General features: G+C 52.2%; 1 protein-coding gene across 2 annotated transcripts in view; it reads right to left on the minus strand.

The window, feature by feature from the left end:
• The window catches only part of LOC139262014 (complement component C7-like), a 174,788-nt gene that overhangs the window by 85,285 nt on the left and 65,525 nt on the right, over nucleotides 1–23,978 (minus strand). For both annotated transcript variants that reach the window (XM_070877187.1, XM_070877182.1), the window contains exons 9-10: nucleotides 20,726–20,839; nucleotides 15,285–15,451 (exon numbers count right to left, since the gene is read on the minus strand). In XM_070877187.1, coding sequence (XP_070733288.1) covers nucleotides 15,285–15,451; nucleotides 20,726–20,839 — 281 coding nt within the window. The remainder of the gene's footprint in view (nucleotides 1–15,284; nucleotides 15,452–20,725; nucleotides 20,840–23,978) is intronic.

Raw genomic sequence — 23,978 nt, forward strand, 5'->3', positions numbered from 1 at the left:
CCATGGTGAGACTCTCTATATAGAAGGTGTCCCATGGGGAGACTCTCTCTCTATGGAAGGGGTCCTATGGGGAGTCTCTCTCTATGGAAGGGGTCCCATGGGGAGACTCTCTCTATGGAAGGTGACCCATGGGGAGACTCTCTCCGTGGAAAGTGTCCCATATGGAGACTCCCTCTGTGGCAGGGGTCCCATGGGGAGTCTCTCTATGGAAGGGGTCCCATGGGGAGAATCTCTGTATGGAATGGGTCCCATCGGGAGACACTCTCTCTATGGAATGGGGTCTTAAGGGGAGACTCTCTATAGAAGGTGTCCCATGGGAAGACTCTCTCTATGGAGGGTGTCCCATGGGGAGACTCTCTCTATGGAGGGGGTCCCATGCCGCGACTCTCTTTATGGAAGGTGTCCCATGGGGTGACTCTCTATATAGAAGGTGTCCCATGGGGAGACTCTCTCTCTATGGAAGGGGTCCTATGGGGAGTCTCTCTCTATGGAAGGGGTCCCATGGGGAGACTCTCTCTATGGAAGGTGACCCATGGGGAGACTCTCTCCGTGGAAAGTGTCCCATATGGAGACTCCCTCTGTGGCAGGGGTCCCATGGGGAGTCTCTCTATGGAAGGGGTCCCATGGGGAGAATCTCTCTATGGAATGGGTCCCATCGGGAGACACTCTCTCTATGGAATGGGGTCTTAAGGGGAGACTCTCTATGGAAGGTGTCCCATGGGGAGACTCTCTCTATGGAGGGTGTCCCATGGGGAGACTCTCTCTATGGAGGGGGTCCCATGCCGCGACTCTCTTTATGGAAGGTGTCCCATGGGGTGACTCTCTCTTTGGAAGGGGTCACATGCGGAGAGTCTCTCTATGGAAGGTGTCCCATGGGGAGACTCTCTCTATGGAAGGGGACCCATGGGGAGACTCTCTCTATGGAAGGGGTCCCAGGAGGAAACGCTCTCTATGGAAGATCCCATGGGGAGACTCTCTTTAGAAGGTGACCCATGGGGAGACTCGCTCTATGGAAGGTGTCCCATGGGGAAACTCTCTCTATGGAAGATGTCCCATGGGGAGACTCTGTCTATGGAAGGTGTCACATCTAGAGATTCTCTCGATGGAAGGTGTCCTATGGGTAGACTCTGTCTATGGAAGGTACCCTATGGGGAGACTCTCGATGGAAGGTGCCCCATGGGGAGACTCTCTCTATGGAAGGGGTCCCATGGGGAGACTCTGTATGGAAGGGGTCCCATGGGGAGACTCTCTCTATGGAAGATGTCCCATGGGGAGACTCTCTCTATGGAAGGGGTCCCATGGGGAGTCTCTCTCAATGGAAGGTGTCCCATATGGAGACTCTCTCTATGGAAGATGTTCCATGGGGAGATTCTCTTTAGAAGGTGACCCATGGGGAGACTCTCTATATAGAAGGTGTCCCATGGGGAGACTCTCTCTCTATGGAAGGGGTCCTATGGGGAGTCTCTTTCTATGGAAGGGGTGCCATGGTAAGACTCTCTCTGCGGAAGGTGTCCCATGGGTCACTCTCTCTCTATGGAAGGGGTCCTATGGGAAAACTCTCCCTGTGGAAAGTGTCACATGGGGAGATTCTCTCTATGGAAGGTATCCCATGGGGAGACTCTCTCTCTATGGAATGTGTCCCATGGGGAGACTCTCTCTATGGATGGTGTCCCATGGGGAGACTCTCTCTATGGAAGGTGTCACATGGGGAGATACTCTCTATGGAAGGTGTCACATGGGGAGTCTCTCTCTATGGAAGGTGTCCCATGGGGAGACTCTCTCTATGGAAGGTGTCACATGGGGAGACTCTCTCTATGGAAGGTGTCCCATGGGGAGACTCTCTCTCTATGGAAGGGGTCCTATGGGGAGTCTCTTTCTATGGAAGGGGTCCCATGGTAAGACTCTCTCTGCGGAAGGTGTCCCATGGGGACACTCTCTCTCTATGGAAGGGGTCCTATGGGAAAACTCTCCCTGTGGAAAGTGTCACATGGGGAGATTCTCTCTATGGAAGGTATCCCATGGGGAGACTCTCTCTATGAAAGGTGTCCCATGGGGAGACTCTCTCTCTGTGGAAGGTATCAAATGGGGAGACTCTCTCTATGAAAGGTGTCCCATGGGGAGACTCTCTCTCTATGGAATGTGTCCCATGGGGAGACTCTCTCTATGGAAGGTGTCCCATGGGGAGACTCTCTCTATGGAAGGTGTCCCATGGGGAGTAGCTCTCTATGAAATGGGTCCCATGGGGAGACTCACCCTCGATGGAAGGTGTCTCATGGGGAGACTCTCTCTATGGAAGGTCCCATGTGGAGAACCTCTATGGAAGGGGACCCATGGGGAGACTCTCTCTATGGAAGGGGTCTCAGGGGGAAACGCTTTCTATGGAAGATCCCATTGGGGGAGACTCTCTTTAGAAGGTGACCCATGGGGAGACACGCTCTATGGAAGGTGTCCCATGGGGAGACTCTCTCTGTGAAAGATGTCCCATGGGGAGACTCTGTCTATGGAAGGTGTCACATCTAGAGATTCTCTCTATGGATGGTGTCCCATGAGGAGACTCTCTCTATGGAATGTGTCACATGGGGAGATACTCTCTATGGAAGGTGTCACATGGGGAGACTCTCTCTATGGAAGGTGTCCTATGGGGAGACTCTCTCTCTCTGGAAGGTGTCACATATGGAGACTCTCTCTATGGAAGGTGTCCCATGGGGAGACTCTCTCTATGGAAGGTGTCACATGGGGAGACTCTCTCTATGGATGGTCCAATGGGGAGACTCTCTGTAGAAAGGGTCCCATGTGGAGACCCTCTATGGAAGGGGTCCCACGGGGAGTCTCTCTCAATGGATGGTGTCCAATATGGAAATTCTCTCTATGGGAGGGGTCGCATGGGGAGCCTCTCTAAGGAAGGGGTCCCACGGGGAGAATCTCTCGATGGAAGGTCCCATGGGGACACTCTCTATAGAAGGGGTCCCATGGGAAGACTCTCTATGAAAGGTGTCCATGGGGAGACTCACTCTATGGAAGCTGTCCCATGGGGAGACTCTCTATGGAAGGTGTCCCATGGGGAGTCTCTCTCGATGGAAGATGTCCCATGGGTAGACTCTGTATATGGAAGGGGCCCCATGGGGAGACTCTCTATGGAAGGGGACCCATGGGGAGACTCTCTCTATGGAAGGGGTCTCAGGGGGAAACGCTTTCTATGGAAGATCCCATTGGGGGAGACTCTCTTTAGAAGGTGACCCATGGGGAGACACGCTCTATGGAAGGTGTCCCATGGGGAGACTCTCTCTGTGAAAGATGTCCCATGGGGAGACTCTGTCTATGGAAGGTGTCACATCTAGAGATTCTCTCTATGGATGGTGTCCCATGAGGAGACTCTCTCTATGGAATGTGTCACATGGGGAGATACTCTCTATGGAAGGTGTCACATGGGGAGACTCTCTCTATGGAAGGTGTCCTATGGGGAGACTCTCTCTCTGGAAGGTGTCACATATGGAGACTCTCTCTATGGAAGGTGTCCCATGGGGAGACTCTCTCTATGGAAGGTGTCACATGGGGAGACTCTCTCTATGGATGGTCCAATGGGGAGACTCTCTGTAGAAAGGGTCCCATGTGGAGACCCTCTATGGAAGGGGTCCCACGGGGAGTCTCTCTCAATGGATGGTGTCCAATATGGAAATTCTCTCTATGGGAGGGGTCGCATGGGGAGACTCTCTAAGGAAGGGGTCCCACGGGGAGAATCTCTCGATGGAAGGTCCCATGGGGACACTCTCTATAGAAGGGGTCCCATGGGAAGACTCTCTATTAAAGGTGTCCATGGGGAGACTCACTCTATGGAAGCTGTCCCATGGGGAGACTCTCTATGGAAGGTGTCCCATGGGGAGTCTCTCTCGATGGAAGATGTCCCATGGGTAGACTCTGTATATGGAAGGGGCCCCATGGGGAGACTCTCTATGGAAGGGGTCCAATGGGGAGACGCTCTCTATGGAAGATCCCATGGGGAGACTCTCTCTATGGAAGGGGTCCCATGGGGAGTCTCTCTCTATGGAAGGGGTCCCATGGCGAGACTCTCTCTCTGGAAGATGTCCCATGGGAGATTCTCTTTAGAAGGTGACCCATGGGGAGACTCTCTCTATGGAAGGTCCCATGGGGAGACTCTCTATGGAAGGGGTCCCATGGGGAGACTCTTATCGAAGGGGTCCCATGGGCCGACTCTCTCTGGAAGGGGTTCCATGGGGAGTCTCTCTCAATGGAAGGTGCCCCATATGGAGACTCTCTCTATGGAAGCGGTCCCATGCGGAGACTCTCTATGGAAGGGGTCCCATGGGGAGACACTCTCTATGGAAGGTGACAATGGGGAGACTCTCTATGGAAGGGGTCCCATGGGGAGACTCTCTCTATGGAAGGTGACCCATGGGGAGATTCTCTCCGTGGAAGGTGTCTCATATGGAGACTCTCTCTATGGCAGGGGTCCCATGGAGAGTCTCTCTATGGAAGGCGTCTCATGGGGAGAATCTCTCTATGGAATGGGTCCCATAGGGAGACACGCTCTCTATGGAATGGGGTCTTAAGGGTTGACTCTCTATGGAAGGTGTCCCATGGGGAGACTCTCTCTTTGGAGGGGGTCCCATGCCGAGACTCTCTATGGAAGGTGTCCCATGGGGAAACTCACTCTATGGAAGATGTCCCATGGGGAGACTCTGTCTATGGAAGGTGTCACATCTAGAGATTCTCTCGATAGAAGGTGTCCCATGGGTAGACTCTGTCTATGGAAGGTATCCTATGGAGAGACTCTCGATGGAAGGGGTCCCATGGGGACACTCACTCTATGGAAGATCCCATGGGGAGACTCTCTCTATGGAAGGGGTCCCATGGTGAGACTCTCTCTATGGAAGATGTCCCATGGGGAGATTCTCTTTAGAAGGTGACCCATGGGGAGACTCTCTATGGAAGGGGTCCCATGGGGAGTCTCTCTCAATGGACGGTGTCCCATATGGAGACTCTCTCTATGGAAGGAGTCCCATGGGGAGTCTCTCTCTATGGAAGCTGTCCCATGGTGAGACTCTCTATATAGAAGGTGTCCCATGGGGAGACTCTCTCTCTCTATGGAAGGGGTCCTATGCAGAGTCTCTCTCTATGGAAGGGGTCCCATGGGGAGACTCTCTCTATGGAAGGTGACCCATGGGGAGACTCTCTCCATGGAAGGTGTCCCATATGGAGACTCTCTCTGTGGCAGGGGTCCCATGGGGAGTCTCTCTATGGAAGGGGTCCCATGGGGAGAATCTCTCTATGGAATGGGTCCCATGGGGAGACACTCTCTCTATGGAATGGGGTCTTAAGGGGAGACTCTCTTTGGAAGGTGTCCCATGGGGAGACTCTCTCTATGGAGGGGGTCCCATGCCGCGATTCTCTCTGTGGAAGGTGTCCCATGGGAAGACTCTCTCTATGAAAGGTGTCCCATGGGGTGACTCTCTCTTTGGAAGGGGTCACATGCGGAGAGTCTCTCTATGGAAGGTGTCCCATGGGGAGACTCTCTCTATGGAAGGGGTTCCAGGAGGAAACGCTCTCTATGGGAGATCCCATGGGGAGACTCTCTTTAGAAGGTGACCAATGGGGAGACACGCTCTATGCAAGGTGTCCCATGGGGAAACTCTCTCTATGGAAGATGTCCCATGGGGAGACCCTGTCTATGGAAGGTGTCACATCTAGAGATTCTCTCGATGGAAGGTGTCCCATGGGTAAACTCTGTCTATGGAAGGTACCCTATGGGGAGACTCTCGATGGAAGATCCCATGGGGAGACTCTCTCTATGGAAGATCCCATGGGGAGACTCTCTATGGAAGGGGTCCCATGGGAAGTCTCTCTCAATGGAAGGTGTCCCATATGGAGACTCTCTCTATGGAAGGAGTCCCATGGGGAGTCTCTCTCTATGGAAGCTGTCCCATTGGGAGACTCTCCATGGAAGGGGTCCCATGGGGAGTCTCTCTCAATGGAAGGTGTCCCATATGGAGACTCTCTCTATGGAAGGATTCCCATGGGGAGTCTCTCTCTATGGAAGCTGTCCCATGGGGAGACTCTCTATATAGAAGGTGTCCCATGGGGAGACTCTCTCTCTATGGAAGGGGTCCTATGGGGAGTCTCTTTCTATGGAAGGGGTGCCATGGTAAGACTCTCTCTGCGGAAGGTGTCCCATGGGGACACTCTCTCTCTATGGAAGGGGTCCTATGGGGAAACTCTCTCTTTGGAAAGTGTCACATGGGGAGATTCTCTCTGTGGAAGGTATCCCATGGGGAGACTCTCTCTATGAAAGCTGTCCCATGGGGAGACTCTCTCTCTATGGAAGGTATCACATGGGGAGACTCTCTCTTTGAAAGGTGTCCCATGGGGAGACTCTCTCTATGGAAGGTGTTCCATGGGGAGTAGCTCTCTATGAAATGAGTCCCATGGGGAGACTCACCCTCGATGGAAGATGTCTCATGGGGAGACTCTCTCTATGGAAGGTCACATGTGGAGAACCTCTATGGAAGGGGACCCATGGGGAGACTCTCTTTATGGAAGGGGTCCCAGGGGGAAACGCTTTCTATGGAAGATCCCATGGGGAGACTCTCTTTAGAAGGTGACCCATGGGGAGACACGCTCTATGGAAGGTGTCCCATGGGGAGACTCTCTCTATGAAAGATGTCCCATGGGGAGACTCTGTCTATGGAAGGTGTCACATCTAGAGATTCTCTCTATGGATGGTGTCCCATGGGGAGACTCTCTCTATGGAAGGTGTCACATGGGGAGATACTCTCTATGGAATGTGTCACATGGGGACTCTCTCTCTATGGAAGGTGTCCCATGGGGAGACTCTCTCTATGGAAGGTGTCACATGGGGAGACTCTCTCTATGGAAGGTGTCCCATGGGGAGACTCTCTCTCTATGGAAGGGCTCCTATGGGGAGTCTCTTTCTATGGAAGGGGTCCCATGGTAAGACTCTCTCTGCGGAAGGTGTCCCACTCTCTCTCTATGGAAGGGGTCCTATGGGAAAACTCTCCCTGTGGAAAGTGTCACATAGGGAGATTCTCTCTATGGAAGGTATCGCATGGGGAGACTCTCTCTATGAAAGGTGTCCCATGGGGAGACTCTCTCTCTATGGAAGGTATCACATGGGGAGACTCTCTCTATGAAAGGTGTCCCATGGGGAGACTCTGTCTATGGAAGGTGTCACATCTAGAGATTCTCTCTACGGATGGTGTCCCATGGGGAGACTCTCTCTATGGAAGGTGTCACATGGGGAGACTCTCTCTATGAAAGATGTCCCATGGGGAGACTCTGTCTATGGAAGGTGTCACATGGGGAGATACTCTCTATGGAAGGTGTCACATGGGGAGTCTCTCTCTATGGAAGGTGTCCCATGGGGAGATTCTCTCTATGGATGGTGTCCCATGGGGAGACTCTCTCTATGGAAGGTGTCCCATGGGGAGACTCTCTCTATGGAAGGTGTCACATGGGGAGACTCTCTCTCTATGGAAGGGGTCCTATGGGGAGACTCTCTCTATGGAAGGGGTCACATGGTGTGACTCTCTATGGAATGGGTCCCATGGGGAGACTCTTTATGGAAGTTGTCCAATGGGGAGACTCTCTATGGAAGGTGCCCCATGGGGAAACTCTCTCTATGGAAGGGGTCCCACGGGGAGATTCTCGATGGAAGTGGTCCCATGGGGAGACTCTCTCTCTATGGAAGGAGTCCTATGGGGAGACTCTCAATGGAACGTGTCCCATGGGGAGACTCTCTCTATGGAAGGCGTCCTATGGTAAGACTCTCTCTGCGGAAGGTGTCCCATGGGGAGTCTCTCTGTATGGAAGGTGTCACATGGGGAGACTCTCTCTAAGGAAGCGGTCCCATGGCGAGACTCTCTATGGAAGGTATCCCATGGGGAGACTCTCTCTATGGAAGGGGTCCTATGGGGAGACTCTCTCTCTGGAAGATGTCCCATGGGGAGACTCTCTCTATGGAAGGTGTCGCATCGGGAGACTCTCACTATGGAAGGGGTCCCATGGGGAGACTCTCTATGGAAGGTGAACCATGGGGAGACTCTCTCTATGGAATGGGTCCCATGGGGAAACTCTTTCTGGAAGGTCCCATGGGGAGATTCTCTATGGAAGTTGACCCATAGGGAGACACTCTCTATGGAAGGTGTCCCATGGGGAGACTCTCTCTATGGAAAGTCCCATGGGGAGACTCTCTATGGAACGGGTCCCATAGGGAGTCTCTCTCAATGGAAGGTGTCCCATATGGAAACTCTCTCTGTGGGAGGGGGCCCATTGGGAGACTCTCTATGGAAGGGGTCCCATGGGAAGACTCTCTCTATGGAAGGTCCCATGGGGAGACTTCTCTATGGAAGGTGTCCCTTCGGGAGACTCTCTATGGAAGGTGTCCCATGGGGTGTCTCTCTCGATGGAAGGTGTCCCATGGGTAGACTCTGTCTATGGAAGGTATCCTTTGGGGAGACTCTCGATGGAAGGTGCCCCATGGGGAAACTCTCTATGTTAGGGGTCCCATGGGGAGACTATCTCTATGGACGATCCCATGGGGAGACTCTCTCTATGGAAGGGGTCCCATGGGGAGTCTCTCTCTATGGAAGGGGTCCCATGGCGAGACTCTCTCTATGGAAGATGTCCCATGGGGAGGTTCTCTTTAGAAGGTGACCCATGGGGAGACTCTCTCTATGGAAGGTCCCATGGGGAGACTCTCTATGGAAGGGGTCCCATGGGGAGTCTCTCTCAATGGAAGGTGTCCCATATGGAGACTCTCTCGATGGAAGGAGTCCCATGGGGAGTCTCTCTCTATGGAAGCTGTCCCATGGGGAGACTCTCTATATAGAAGGTGTCGCATGGGGAGACTCTCTCTCGATGGAAGGGGTCCTATGGGGAGTCTCTCTCTATGGAAGGGGTCCCATGGTAAGACTCTCTCTGCGGAAGGTGTCCCATGGGGACACTCTCTCTCAATGGAAGATATCACATGGGGAGACTCTCTCTATGAAAGGTGTCCCATGGGGAGACTCTCTCTCTATGGAAGGTGTCTCATGGGGAGACTCTCTCTATGGAAGGTCCCATGTGGAGACCCTCTGTGGAAGTGGTCCCATGGGGAGTCTCTCTCAATGGAAGGTGTCCCATATGGAAACTCTCTCTGTGGGAGGGGGCCCATTGGGAGACACTCGATGGAAGGGGTCCCATGGGAAGACTCTCTCTATGGAAGCTGTCCCATGGGGAGACTCTCTCTATGGAAGGTGTCCCATGGGGAGACTCTCTATGGATGGTGTCCCATGGGGAGTCTCTCTCTATGGAAGGTGTCCCATAGGGAGACTGTCTCTATGGAAGGTGTCCCATGGGGTGACTCTCTCTCTGTGGAAGGTATCCTATGGGGAGACTCTCGATGGAATGTGCCCCATGGGGAGATTCTCTCTATGGAAGGGGTCCCATGGGGAGACTCACTATGGAAGGGGTCCCATAGGGAGACTCTCTCTATGGAAGATCCCATGGAGAGACTCTCTCTGTGGAAGGTGTCCCATGGGGAGACTCTCTCTATGGAAGATGTCCCATCGGGAGACTATCTTTAGAAGGGGACCCATGGGGAGACTCTTTCTGTGGAAGGTCCCATGGGGAGACTTTCGATGGAAGCGGTCGCATGGGGAGTCTCTCTCAATGGAAGGTGTCCCATATGGAGACTGTCTCTATGGAAGGGGTACCATGGGGAGTCTCTCTCTATGGAAGGGGTCCCATGGCAAGACGTTCTCTATGGAAGGTGTCTCATGGGGAGACACTCTCTATGGAAGGGGTCCCATGGGGAGTCTCTCTCTATGGAAGGGGTCCCATGGCGAGACTCTCTCTATGGAAGGTCACATGGGGAGAATCTCTTTAGAAGGTGTCCCATGGGTAAACTCTGTCTATGGAAGGTACCCTATGGGGAGACTCTCGATGGAAGATCCCATGGGGAGACTCTCTCTATGGAAGGTCCCATGGGGAGACTCTCTATGGAAGGGGTCCCATGGGGAGTCTCTCTCAATGGAAGGTGTCCCATATGGAGACTCTCTCTATGGAAGGAATCCCATGGGGAGTCTCTCTCTATGGAAGCTGTCCCATGGGGAGACTCTCTATATAGAAGGTGTCCCATGGGGAGACTCTCTCTCTATGGAAGGGGTCCTATGGGGAGTCTCTCTCTATGGAAGGGGTTCCATGGTAAGACTCTCTCTGCGGAAGGTGTCCCATGGGGACACTCTCTCTCAATGGAAGGTGTCTCATGGGGAGACTCTCTCTATGGAAGGTGTCCCATGGGGAGACTCTCTCTCTATGGAAGGTGTCTCATGGGGAGACTCTCTCTATGGAAGGTCCCATATGGAGACCCTCTATGGAAGGGGTCCCATGGGGAGTCTCTACTCAATGGAAGGTGTCCCATATGGAAACTCTCTCTATGGGAGGGGTTCCATGGGGAGACTCTCTATGGAAGGGGTCCCATGGGGCGACTCGCTCTATGGAAGCTGTCCCATGGGGAGACTCTCTCTATGGAAGGTGTCCCATGGGGAGACTCTCTATGGAAGATGTCCCATGGGGAGTCTCTCTCTATGGAAGGTGTCCCATGGGGAGACTTTCGATGGAATGTGCCCCATGGGGAGATTCTCTCTATGGAAGGGGTCCAATGGGGAGACTCACTATGGAAGGGGTCCCATAGGGAGACTCTCTCTATGGAAGATCCCATGGAGAGACTCTCTCTGTGGAAGGTGTCCCATGGGGAGACTGTCTCTAAGGAAGGTGTCCCATGGGGTGACTCCCTCTCTATGGAAGGTATCCTATGGGGAGACTCTCGATGGAATGTGCCCCATGGGGAGATTCTCACTATGGAAGGGGTTCCATGGGGAGACTCACTATGGAAGGGGTCCCATGGTAAGACTCTCTCTGCGGAAGGTGTCCCATGGGGACACTCTCTCTCTGTGGAAGGGGTCCTATGGGGCAACTCTCTCTATGGAAGGTGTCACATGGGGAGATTCTCTCTATGGAAACTATCCCATGGGGAGACTCTCTCTATGAAAGGTGTCCCATGGGGAGACTCTGTCTCTATGGAAGGGGTCCCACGGGGAGATTCTGTATGGAAGTGGTCTCATGGGGAGAATCTCTCTCTATGGAAGGAATCCTATGGTGAGACTCTCAATGGAAGGTGTCCCATGGGGAGACTCTCTCTATGGAAGATGTCCCATGGGGAGTCTCTCTCTATGGAAGGTGTCACATGGGGAGACGCTCTCTAAGGAAGGGGTCCCATGGCGAGACTCTCTATGGAAGGTGTCCCATGGGGAGATTCTCACTATGGAAGGGGTCCTATGGGGAGACTCTCTCTATGGAAGATGTCCCATGGGGAGACTCTCTCTATGGAAGGTGTCGCATCGGGAGACTCTCACTATGGAAGAGGTCCCATGGGGAGACTCTCTATGGAAGGTATACCATGGGGAGACTCTCTCTATGGAATGGGTCCCATGGGGAAACTCTTTATGGAAGGTCCCATGGGGAGATTCTCTATGGAAGTTGACCCATGGGGAGACACTCTCTATGGAAGGTGTCCCATGGGGAGACTGTCTCTATGGAAGGTGTCTCATGGGGAGACTCTCTCTCTTTGGAAAGGGTCCTATGGGGAGTCTCTCTCTATGGAAGGGGTCCCATGGTAAGACTCTCTCTGCGGAAGGTGTCCCATGACACTCTCTCTCTATGGAAGGGGTCCTATGGGGCAACTCTCTCTATGGAAGGTGTCACATGGGGAGAATCTCTCTATGGAAGGTATCCCATGGGGAGACTCTCTCTATGAAAGGTGTCCCATGGGGAGACTCTCTCTCTATGGAAGGAATCCTATGGGGAGACTCTCAATGGAAGGTGTCCCATGGGGAGACTCTCTCTATGGAAGATGTCCCATGGGGAGTCTCTCTCTATGGAAGGTGTCACATGGGGAGACTCTCTCTAAGGAAGGAGTCCCATGGCGAGACTCTCTATGGAAGGTGTCCCATGGGGAGACTCTCTCTATGGAAGGGGTCCTATGGGGAGACACTCTCTATGGAAGATGTCCCATGGGGAGACTCTCTCTATGGAAGGTGTCGCATCGGGAGACTCTCACTATGGAAGGGGTCCCATGGGGAGACTCTCTATGGAAGGTGTACCATGGGGAGACTCTCCCTATGGAATGGGTCCCATGGGGATACTCTTTATGGAAGGTCCCATGTGGAGATTCTCCATGGAAGTTGACCCATGGGGAGACACTCTCTATGGAAGGTGTCCCATGGGGAGACTGTCTCTATGGAAGTTGTCCCATGGGGAGTCTCTCTCCCTGGAAAGGTTCCCATGGGGAGACTCAGTCTATGGAAGGTGTCCCAGAGGAGACTCTCTCTATGGAAAGTCCCATGGGGAGACTCTCTATGGAATGGGTCCCATAGGGAGTCTCTCTCAATGGAATGTGTCCCATATGGAAACTCTCTCTGTGGGAGGGGGCCCATTGGGAGACTCTCTATGGAAGGGGTCACATGGGAAGACTCTCTCTATGGAAGGTCCCATGGGGAGACTCTCTATCGAAGGGGTTCCATGGGGAGACTCGCTCTATGGAAGCTGTCCCATGGGGAGACTCTCTCTATGGAAGGTGTCCCATGGGGAGACTTCTCTTTGGAAGGTGTCCCATGGGGAGACTCTCTATGAAAGGTGTCCCATGGGGTGTCTCTCTCGATGGAAGGTGTCCCATGGGTAGACTCTGTCTATGGAAGGTATCCTTTGGGGAGACTCTCGATAGAAGGTGCCCCATGGGGAGACTCTCTCTATGGAAGGTGTCCCATGGGGAGACTCTCTATGTTAGGGGTCCCATTGGGAGACTCTCTCTATGGAAGGGGTCCTATGGGGAGTCTCTCTCTATGGAAGGGGTCCCATGGCGAGACTCTCTCTATGGAAGATGTCCCATGGGGAGATTCTCTTTAGAAGGTGTCCCATGGGGAGACTCTCTCTATGGAAAATCCCATGGGGAGACTCTCTATATAGAAGGTGTCCCATGAGGAGACTCTCTCTCTATGGAAGGGGTCCTATGGGGAGTCTCTCTCTATGGAAGGGGTCCCATGGTAAGACTCTCTCTATGAAAGGTGTCCCATGGGGAGACTCTCTCTCCATGGAAGGTGTCTCATGCTGAGACTCTCTCTATGGAAGGTCCCATGTGAAGACCCTCTATGGAAGGGGTCCCATGGGGAGTCTCTCTCAATGGAAGGTGTCCCATATGGAAACTCTCTCTATGGGAGTGGGGCCCATTGGGAGACTCTCTATGGAAGGGGTCCCATGGGAAGACTCTCTCTATGGAAGCTGTCCCACGGGGAGACTCTCTATAGAAGGGGTTCCATGGGGAGACTCTCTATGGAAGGGGTCCCATGGGGAGACTCGCTCTATGGAAGGTGTCCCATGGGGAGACTCTCTATGGAAGGTGTCACATGGGGAGTCTCTCTCTATGGAAGGTGTCCCATGGGGAGACTCTCTCTATGGAAGGTGTCCCATGGGGTGACTCTCTCTCTATGGAAGGTATCCTATGGGGAGACTCTCGATGGAATGTGCCCCATGGGGAGATTCTCTCTATGGAAGGGGTCCCATGGGGAGACTCACTATGGAAGGGGTCCCATAGGGAGACTCTCTCTATGGAAGATCCCATGGAGAGACTCTCTCTGTGGAAGGTGTCCCATGGGGAGACTCTCTCTATGGAAGATGTCCCATCGGGAGACTTTCGTTAGAATGGGACCCATGGGGAGACTCTCTCTGTGGAAGGTCCCATGTGGAGACTTTCTATGGAAGCGGTCGCATGGGGAGTCTCTTTCAATGGAAGGTGTCCCATATGGAGACTGTCTCTATGGAAAGGGTACCATGGGGAGTCTCTCTCTCTATGGAAGGGGTCCCATGGCGAGACATTCTCTATGGAAGGTGTCTCATGGGGAGACTCTCTCTATGGAAGGGGTCCCATGGGGAGACTCTCTATGGAAGGGGTCCCATGGGGAGACTCTCTCTATGGAAGATCCCATGGGGAGATCTCTCTATGGAAGGGGTCCCATGGGGAGTCTCTCTCTATGGAAGGGGTCCCATGGCGAGACTCTCTCTATGGAAGATGTCCCATGGGGAGATTCTCTTTAGAAGGTGACCTATGGGGAGACTCTCTCTATGGAAGGTCCCATGAGGAGACTTTCTATGGAAGGGGTTCCATGGGGAGTTTCTCTCAATGGAAGGTGTCCCATATGGAGACTCTCTCGATGGAAGGAGTCCCATGGGGAGTCTCTCTCTATGGAAGCTGTCCCATGGGGAGACTCTCTATATAGAAGGTGTCTCATGGGGAGACTCTCTCTCTTTGGAAGGGGTCCTATGGGGAGTCTCTCTCTATGGAAGGGGTCCCATGGTAAGACTCTCTCTGCGGAAGGTGTCCCATGGGGACACTCTCTCTCTATGGAAGGGGTCCTATGGGGAAACTCTCTCTATGGAAGGTGTCACATGGGGAGATTCTCTCTATGGAAGGTATCCCATGGGGAGACTCTCTCTATGAAAGGTGTCCCATGGGGAGACTCTCTCTCTATGGAGGGTATCACATGGGGAGACTCTCTCTATGAAAGATGTCCCATGGGGAGACTCTCTCTCTATGGAAGGTGTCTCATGGGGAGACTCTCTCTATGGAAGGTCCCATGTGGAGACCCTCTATGGAAGGGGTCCCATGGGGAGTCTCTCTCAATGGAAGGTGTCCCATATGGAAACTCTCTCTATGGGAGGGGGCCCATTGGGAGACTCTCTATGGAAGGGATCCCATGGGAAGACTCTCTCTATGGAAGGTCCCATGGGGAGACTCTCTATTGAAGGGGTTCCATGGGGAGACTCTCTATGGAAGGGGTCCCATGGGGAGACTCGCTCTATGGAATCTGTCCCATGGAGAGACTCTCTCTATGGAAGGTGTCCCATGGGGAGTCTCTCTATGGAAGGTGTCCCATGGGGAGACTGTCTCTATGGAAAGTGTCCCATGGAGAGACTCTCTCTATGGAAGGTATCCTATGGGGAGACTCTCGATGGAATGTGCCCCATGGGGAGATTCTCTCTATGGAAGGGGTCCCATGGGGAGACTCACTATGGAAGGGGTCCCATGGAGAGACTCTCTCTATGGAAGGCGTCCTATGGGGAGACTCTCTCTATGGAAGATGTCCCATGGGGAGACTCTCTGTATGAAAGGTGACCTTGATCATGTGACACTTTGTTGAGAGGATTGAGCTGCTGACCTTTTGGTTGATGATGACAGGGTTGCCCTTGACGGAGCCAGCCCAGTTCTGGTACACCTGACTATTGGCCTGAGCATTCTTCATGTCTATCACGCTCAGAGCGGCGACGAAGGCTGCACGCCCTCCGACAATGGACGACAAACCCCGGATCTTCCCCGACGAGTCTCCTGGGGAAAGATGAAAGGTGACAGGTTAAAGGTCTGGCCAGGCGACCTGGCTGCTCATTTCCTTTTACAGTGCTATCTCTCAGATTGGGATAGGTCTGTATTCTCTGGAGTTTAGAAGAATGAGTGGTGATCTCATTGAGACATGCAAAATTCTTACTGGGTCACCTGGCTGGGAGTCTAGAACCAGGGGTCACAGTCTCAGAATAAGGGCTCGGCCATTTAGGACTGAGATGAGGAGAAATTTCTTCACTCAGAGGGTGGTGAATCTTTGGAATTCTCTGCCCCAGAGGGCTGTAGAGCCTCATTCTTTGAGTATATTCAAGACAGATCAATAGATGTTTGGATATTCAGGGAATCAAGCGATACGGGGATAGTGGAGGAAAATGGAGTTGAGATAGAAGATCAGCCATGATCTTATTGAATGGCGGAGCAGGCTCGAGAGGCCGAATGGCCTACTCCTGTTCCTATTTCTCATGTTATCATTCAGTATCTGAGCTGTGACGGCCCCCAAACCAAAGTTGTGCGGTCTGCATGATCTGTAACCAGAACCTCGCCTAGTGGGGTGAAATTCAAAGGAGAGGCTGCTCGTTGAAATATGGCCACAATTTCTCTCTCACTGCTGTAGCTTTGATCACACAGCACCCTGGCTCCCCGGTGGTCCACATAGGTGTGTTCAAATTCCGCAGAGTATTCAGCCTTGGCCCTTCCCTTTAATTCTGGGAAGAGCATCATCGTCATCATAGGCAGTCCCTCGGAATCGAGGAAGACTTGCTTCCACTCTAAAAATGAGTCCTTAGGTGGCTGAACAGTCCAATACGGGAATTACAGTCTGTGTCACAGGTGGGACAGATAGTGGTTGAGGGAAGGGGTGGGTGGGACTGGTTTGCCGCACGCTCCTTCCGCTGCCTGCGCTTCATTTCTGCATGCTCTCGGCAACGAGACTCGAGGTGCCCTCCTGGATACTGTTCCTCCACTTAGGGTGTTCTTTGGCCAGGGACTCCCAGGTGTCAGTGGGGATGCAGCACTTTATCAGGGAGGCTTTGAGGGTGTCCTTGTAACGTTTCCTCTGCCCACCTGGGGCTCGTTTGCCATGAAGGAGTTCCGAGTAGAGCGCATGCTTTGGGAGTCTCGTGTCAGGTATACGAACAATGTGGCCAGCTCAACGAAGCTGATCAAGTGTGGTCAGTGCTTCAATGCTGGAGATGTTGGCCTGGTCGAGGACGCTAACGTTGGTGCGTCTGTCCTCCCAGGGGATATACAGGATCTTGCGGAGACATCGTTGATGTTATTTTGCCAGCGATTTGAGATGTCTGCTGTATATGGTCCCCTCCTATGCGGCAGCGCTACCCTGCCCAGTGTGCTCCCCCGCTCCCGAGCAGTGCGCCTCGCTCCTGCCCCAGAAAGGAAACAGGGTGCTTGATTTAGCACTCCACATCCTTTGCGGGGGAGCGGTAACCCCAATTTCACGTCTCTCGCGAGTAGTCCCGACCCCAAATGGGGTGCAAGGGATTTCTGGGCCTTTGGGGTTTTTTTTACACACAAATGCACAGAAACCTCGGGGCGACGATGGTGGCCTGCCTTCCCACAATGCAGCGCGGCGGAGAAAAGGCCCCATCGACAACTCGGGCCGCACTGCACTCTGGGGGAGATTGAGTCACCTGACCCCGTGTTTCAGCCAATAGTGACTGACTGGAGGGTGGAAGCTTTAAAGTCGAGAGCTGGTGTGTGTGCGAGTGGATTGATTTTATCTTGGTTTAGTCTGGTGCACGGTGTTTTATTTACTGAATAAGGCGAGCTCTAAATTCTCCCACCAGGCGAAGGTTTCTGAAACCTTCTGAGGCAGAAGGTGGGGCAGAAATTCGGGGCAGTTGCAGCTCCCGTTCGTGACGCCGCAAGCAACCTTTCACCGCCCCCCCCGGGGCGTTTCGCCGCTACCGGCTCCCGCGAAATTCCGCAGGGGTTTAGCAGCGGCGATAACCGGTCGCGACCCACACCGCTGCACCAACGATGACGATGTCATCACTCTGCTCCGCGACCCGTTTTTGCCCTGAGACAGCTTTTCCGGCTGTAGGGCGCTTGCTGGGTGAAAATTAAACGGGAGGTGGAGAATGGAGAAAAAAATAGTATTTGTCTTCATCGATGGCGGGGGGGGGGTGGGGGGGGGGGAATCCATGCCGTGATCTTGCAGCGCGCGGCACTCCGCTTGTGTGCCCGGGTTGCTGCCAAGACAACCCCGCTGCCTGGCGGTCCAGGGACGGCCCCGTTTCCCGCCCGCGGAGCCATCCGTTCGGCCCTGAGGATACACGTCCCGCCACGTGGAGCTGCGAGCCTCGAGAGGCTTAGCGCCCTGCTCCTGCCCCCACTCAGGAAACGGAGCACGATGTTTTGTGCTTCGCTTCCTGTCGGGGGTGCGGGGGGGGGGGGGGGGAGGTGGGGAGGTGGGAGGCGGTAAGCCCAATTCAGGTCATGGGGGGCGGGGGGCACGGGCCTTCCCCGCCCTAGTGCAGGAGCCCCTGCCTTGCAGCTGTCATCAGCCAGAGAGCGCCTCACGCCTTACACGGACAATCTCAGTCTGTTTCGGAATAGATTTTAAATTGGAAATGAAAAGTTCGGGTATTTTGGGACGTGTATAGCGGGTATCACTACAGGGCTGTAATAATACCCGCCCTCCTGTATGGCTCAGAGACATGGACCATGTACAGTAGACACCTCAAGTCGCTGGAGAAATGCCACCAACGACGTCTTCGCAAGATCCTGCAAATCCCCTGGGAGGACAGACGCACCAACGTTAGTGTCCTCGACCAGGCCAACATGCCCGGCGTTGAAGCACTGACCACACTCGATCAGCTCCGCTGGGCAGGGCCACATTGTCCGCATGCCCGACACAAGACTCCCAAAGCAAGCGCTCTACTCGGAACTCCTACACAGCAAGCGATCCCCAGGTGGGCAGAGGAAACGTTACAGGGACACCCTCAAAGCCTCCCTGATAAAGTGCAACATCCCCACTGACACCTGGGAGTCCCCGGCCAAAGACCGCCCTCAGTGGAGGAAGAGCATCCGGGAGGGCGGTGAGCACCTCGAGTCTCATCGCCGAGAGCATGCAGAAAGCAAGCGCAGGCAGCGGAAGGAGCGTGCGGCAAACCAGACTCCCCACCCACCCCTTCCCTCAACCACTGTCTGTCCCACCTGTGACAGGGACTGTAATTCCCGTTTTGGACTGTTCAGTCACCTGAGAATCACTTTTAGAGTGGAAGCAAGTCTTCCTCGATTTCGAGGAACTGCCGATGATGATGATTGACGGAACACACGCAAGATTGGAGAGTCGGTGCAAAGTGAAAACGCCGTTGTCTCTACGCGCGTTCCACTCGCAGAAGCAAGAATGTCGTCCTTCCGGTTTTCTTGAAACGTGTCCTGGTTATTTGGCTGCGTTCCCACCCTGCCTGTCTTCGGATTCGGTTTAGAAAATATGGTCCTTACTCTGAAATGGCCCAGCGAGACACTCAGTTGTCAAGAAGGTGGCTCACCACCACCTTCCTGAGGGCAATTAGGGATGGGCAATAAATGCTGGCCTTGCCAGCGATGCCCACATCCTGAATTTAAATGAAAGCAATGTGTGGATAGGGTGTGCCAATTGGCCTCGGCACACTTGGGATGGGGATACAGAAAACGCCAGGATTCCTGCTCCGGTTCACAATCCCTGGGCTCCCACTGTTGACACTCTTCAGGGCCCTCGGATGTTCATTGATCAAGATGGTCTCCGGGTTCGCTGAGGACGGCACTCTGCAAGGTATTGGTGTGGGTAACCAATCAGAGTTTGGGAAGGAGCAAAGGTAACCAGTTGCAGGTCGCTGTTTGCTCAGGTTGGGCCCCCGCTCTCTCAGCTGTGGTGCCAAAGTCAGTAAAATTCACATTGTTCACGGCTCGACGGCACTCTGTCAGCCTGTTGGTTACATCCTCAGCCGCAGGCTCCTCTGCACGCCCATTTCAGTCCCGCTGCTGACGTTTATTAGTTGCAGGCTGTTGGTTGCTCAGGAGCCGGTACTTTTATGTCTCATTGTAAAGGTAATTTGCTGCTGATTGCGCAGTAGGGACTTCCCAGCACCGGTGGCAATGGTTACTAATGGCAGGCTGTAGGTTGCTAAGGAAGGCCTACCCAGTATCGGTGGTAATGGTTACTAATGGCAGGCTGTAGGTTGCTAAGGAAGGCCTACCCAGTATCGGTGGTAATGGTTACTAATGGCAGGCTGTAGGTTGCTAAGGAAGGCCTACGCAGCATCTATGGCAATGGTTACTAATGGCAGGCTGTAGGTTGCTAAGGAAGGCCTACGCAGCATCTATCGCAATGGTTACTAATGGCAGGCTGTAGGTTGCTAACGAAGGCTTACGCAGCATCTATGGCAATGGTTACTAACGGCAGGCTGTAGGTTGCTAAGGAAGGCCTACGCAGCATCTATGGCAATGGTTACTAACGGCAGGCTGTAGGTTGCTAAGGAAGGCCTACCCAGTATCGGTGGTAATGGTTACTAATGGCAGGCTGTAGGTTGCTAAGGAAGGCCTACGCAGCATCTATGGCAATGGTTACTAACGGCAGGCTGTAGGTTGCTAAGGAAGGCCTATGCAGCATCTATGGCAATGGTTACTAACGGCAGGCTGTAGGTTGCTAAGGAAGGCCTACCCAGTATCGGTGGTAATGGTTACTAATGGCAGGCTGTAGGTTGCTAAGGAAGGCCTACGCAGCATCTATGGCAATGGTTACTAATGGCAGGCTGTAGGTTGCTAAGGAAGGCCTACGCAGCATCTATCGCAATGGTTACTAATGGCAGGCTGTAGGTTGCTAACGAAGGCTTACGCAGCATCTATGGCAATGGTTACTAACGGCAGGCTGTAGGTTGCTAAGGAAGGCCTACGCAGCATCTATGGCAATGGTTACTAACGGCAGGCTGTAGGTTGCTAAGGAAGGCCTACCCAGTATCGGTGGTAATGGTTACTAATGGCAGGCTGTAGGTTGCTAAGGAAGGCCTACGCAGCATCTATGGCAATGGTTACTAACGGCAGGCTGTAGGTTGCTAAGGAAGGCCTATGCAGCACCGGTGGCAATGGTTACTAACAACAGGCTGTAGGTTGCTAAGAAAGGCCTACGCAGCACCGGTGGCAATGGTTACTAACAGCAGGCTGTAGGTTGCTAAAGAAGGCCTTCCCAGCACCGATGGTAAAGACCACCAGAATCAGGTTGCTAAGGCAGTTCTGAAGGTAAAGCAGAAGAAATCTCCTTACCTAAAGCAGCACGCAGGGCTTCCTTATATTGCTTGCATTTGGAATTCTCAAATTTTACGATAAAAAAATTGACGGACGTTTTTGAACAACTGTCCATGTCTGTATTACTAATTCCTGCAAAAATGAACACAATAATTTAAGTTGAGCTGCTGTCAGCCGTGGCTTAGTTGGTAGAACTCTCATTTCCGAGTCGGAAAAATTGCACTCTCTGGTCCTGACCGGTCTGGCAAGATGCAAACGACTGAAGGAAGGATGGAGACCCCTGTTCTGCCCCCACCCCCTATTCTGAGGTAACTGTAAGAGGCAGGGACTGACAGGGTGGCACCTCCTCCTCCCGCCCCCACACACACACACCCCCCAATCAGAATTCCTGTCCACCCTGTACCCACATAATGCAGCCTACTTACCATATGGGCAGTGACTTGTGGGTACCACAGGGATCAGTGCTTGGGCCCCAGCTATTCACAATATATATATAAATGATTAGGATGAGGCAACCAAATGTAATATTTCCAAGTTTACTGACGACACAAAACTAGGTGGGATTGTGAGTTGTGAGGAGGATGCAAATACGCTGCAAGGCGATTTAGATAGGTTGAGTGAGTGGGCAAACACATGGCAGGTGCAGTATAACGTGGATAAATGTGAAGTTATCCATTTTGGTAGGAAAGGTACACTTGCGATCAGCAAGTATCAATGACCAAGTGTTTTTTTTTACATTGATATTTTACTTTTATTAGTATAAAAGTATTACTTAAATGATGATGGCTTGGGAAGTGTCGATGTACAGGGGGACCTGGGTGTCCTTGTACACCAGTCATTGAAAGCAAACATGTAGGTGCAGCAAGAAGTTAGGGGCAAATGGTATGTTGGCCTTCATTGCAAGAGGATTTGAGTACAGGAGCAAGGATGTCTTGCTACAGTTATACAGGGCCTTGGTGAGACCGCACCTGGAGTAGTGTGTGCTGTTTTGGTCTCCTTACCTAAGAAAGGATATACTTGCCATAGAGGGAGTGCAGCGAAGGTTCACCAGACTGATTCCTGGGGTGGGGGGATTGTCGTATGAGGAGAGATTGGGTCGACTAGGTCTGTATTCACTAGAGTTTAGAAGAATGAGAGGGGATCTCGTTGAAACGTATAAAATGCTGATTGGGTTGGATAGACTGGATACGGGGAGGATGTTTCCCCCTGACTGGGAAGTCTAGAACAAGGGGTCACAGTCTCAGGTTACTGGGTCGGAAATTTAGGAGCGAGATGAGGAGAAATGTTTTCACTCAGAGGGTGGTGAACCTGTGGAATTCTCTACCACAGAAGGCTGTGGAGGCCAAGTCACTGAATATATTTAAGAGGGAGATAGATAGATTTCTAGAACCAAAAGGCATCAAGGGGTATGGGGAAAAAGCAGGAATATGGTGTTGAGATAGAGGATCAGCCATGATCATATTGAATGGTGGTGCAGGTCCGAAGGGCCGAATGGCCTACTACTGCTCCTATTTTCTATGTTTCGATAAATGGGGGTGTGCAGTGCGATGCACCAACATGATCAGTCTCAAAGCATTTTATTTTAGGACTGATGCCTGCGATAAAATGGCCTTCCCCCTCCCCCCCAAACTTCCTGACACTTCTCAAAGGGGGCTGCATTACAAAAGTGATGCTCCAGTTGTACAGAGCCTTGGTCAGACCCCATGTGGAACACTGCGTTCAGTTTTGGGCACCGCACCTCCGGAAGGATACTCAGAAAACTACTCGACAAATGAATGGGACTAAAGGTGAACAAATCCCCTGGACCTGATGACCTGCATCTAGGGTATTAAAAGAAGTGGCTGCAGAGATAGTGGGTATATTGGTTGTAATCTACAAACATTCCCTGGATTCTGGAGCAGTCCCAGCGGATTGGAAAACTGCAAATGTAATGCTGTTATTCAAGAAAGGAGGGAGATAGAAAGCAGGAAACTATAGACCAATTAGCCTAACATCTGTCGTTGGGAAAATGCTGGAGTCCATTATTAAAGAAGCAGTAGCAGGACATTTAGAAAACCATAATACAATCAAGCAGAGTCAGCATGGATTTATGAAGGGGAAGTCATGGTTGACAAATTTGCTGGAATTCTTTGATGATGTAACGAACAAGGTGGATAAAGGGGAACCAGTAGATGTCATGTATTTGGATTTCCAGAAGGCATTCAATAAGGTGCCACATAAAAGGTTACTGCACAAGCTAAGAGCTCACTGGGTTGCGGATAATATATTAGCATGGATAGAGGATTGGCTAACTAACAGAAAACAGAGAGTCGGGATAAATGGGTCATTTTCAGGTTGGCAACTATTTACAATCTATATTAATGATTTGGATGAAGGGACCGAATTAATGTAACCAAGTTTGCTCATGATACAAAGATGGGTGGGAAATCAAGTTGTGAAGAGACACAAAAAATCTGCAGAGGGATATAGACAGGCTAAGTGAGTAGGCAAAAGTTCGGCAGGTAGAGTATAATGTGCGAAAATGTGAGAAAAAATAAAAAAGCAAATTATTATTTAAATGGAAAAAAATTACAAAGTGCTGTAGTAAAGCGGGACCTGGGGGTCATTGTGCATGAAACACAAAAAAATTAGTATGCCGGTACAACAAGTGATCAGGAAGGCAAATGGAATGTTGGCCATTATTGCAAGGGGGATGGAGTATAAAAGCAGAGAAGCCCTGCTACAACTGTACAGGGTATTGGTGAGGTCACACCTGGAGTACTGCGTACAGTTTTGGTCTCTGTATTTAAGGGAGGATATACTTGCATTGGAGGCTGTTCAGAGAAGGTTCACTAGGTTGATTCCGGAGATGAGGGGGTTGACTTATGAAGAAAGGTTGAGTATGTTGGGCCTATACTCATTGGAATTTAGAAGAATGAGAGGTGATCTTATTGAAACGTGTAAGATAATGAGGGGGCTTGACAGGGTAGATTCAGAGAGGATGTTTTCTCCCGTGAGGGAATCTAGAACTAGGGGGCATAGTTTCAGAATAAGGGGCCGCACATTTAAGATGGAGATGAGGAGGAATTTCCTCTCTCAGAGGGTCGTGAATCTTCGGAATTCTCTGCCCCAGAGAGCTGTGGAGGCTGGGTCATTGAATAAATTTAAGGCGGAGATAGACAGATTTTTGACCGATAGAGGGGTCAAGGGTTATGGGGAGCAGGCAGTGAAGTGGAGCTGAGTCCATGATCAGATCAGCCATGATATTGAATGACAGAGCAGACTCGAGGAG

Source organism: Pristiophorus japonicus, chromosome 1, assembly GCF_044704955.1.
Source record: "Pristiophorus japonicus isolate sPriJap1 chromosome 1, sPriJap1.hap1, whole genome shotgun sequence".
In the NCBI taxonomy this organism is placed as follows: Eukaryota; Metazoa; Chordata; class Chondrichthyes; family Pristiophoridae; genus Pristiophorus; species Pristiophorus japonicus.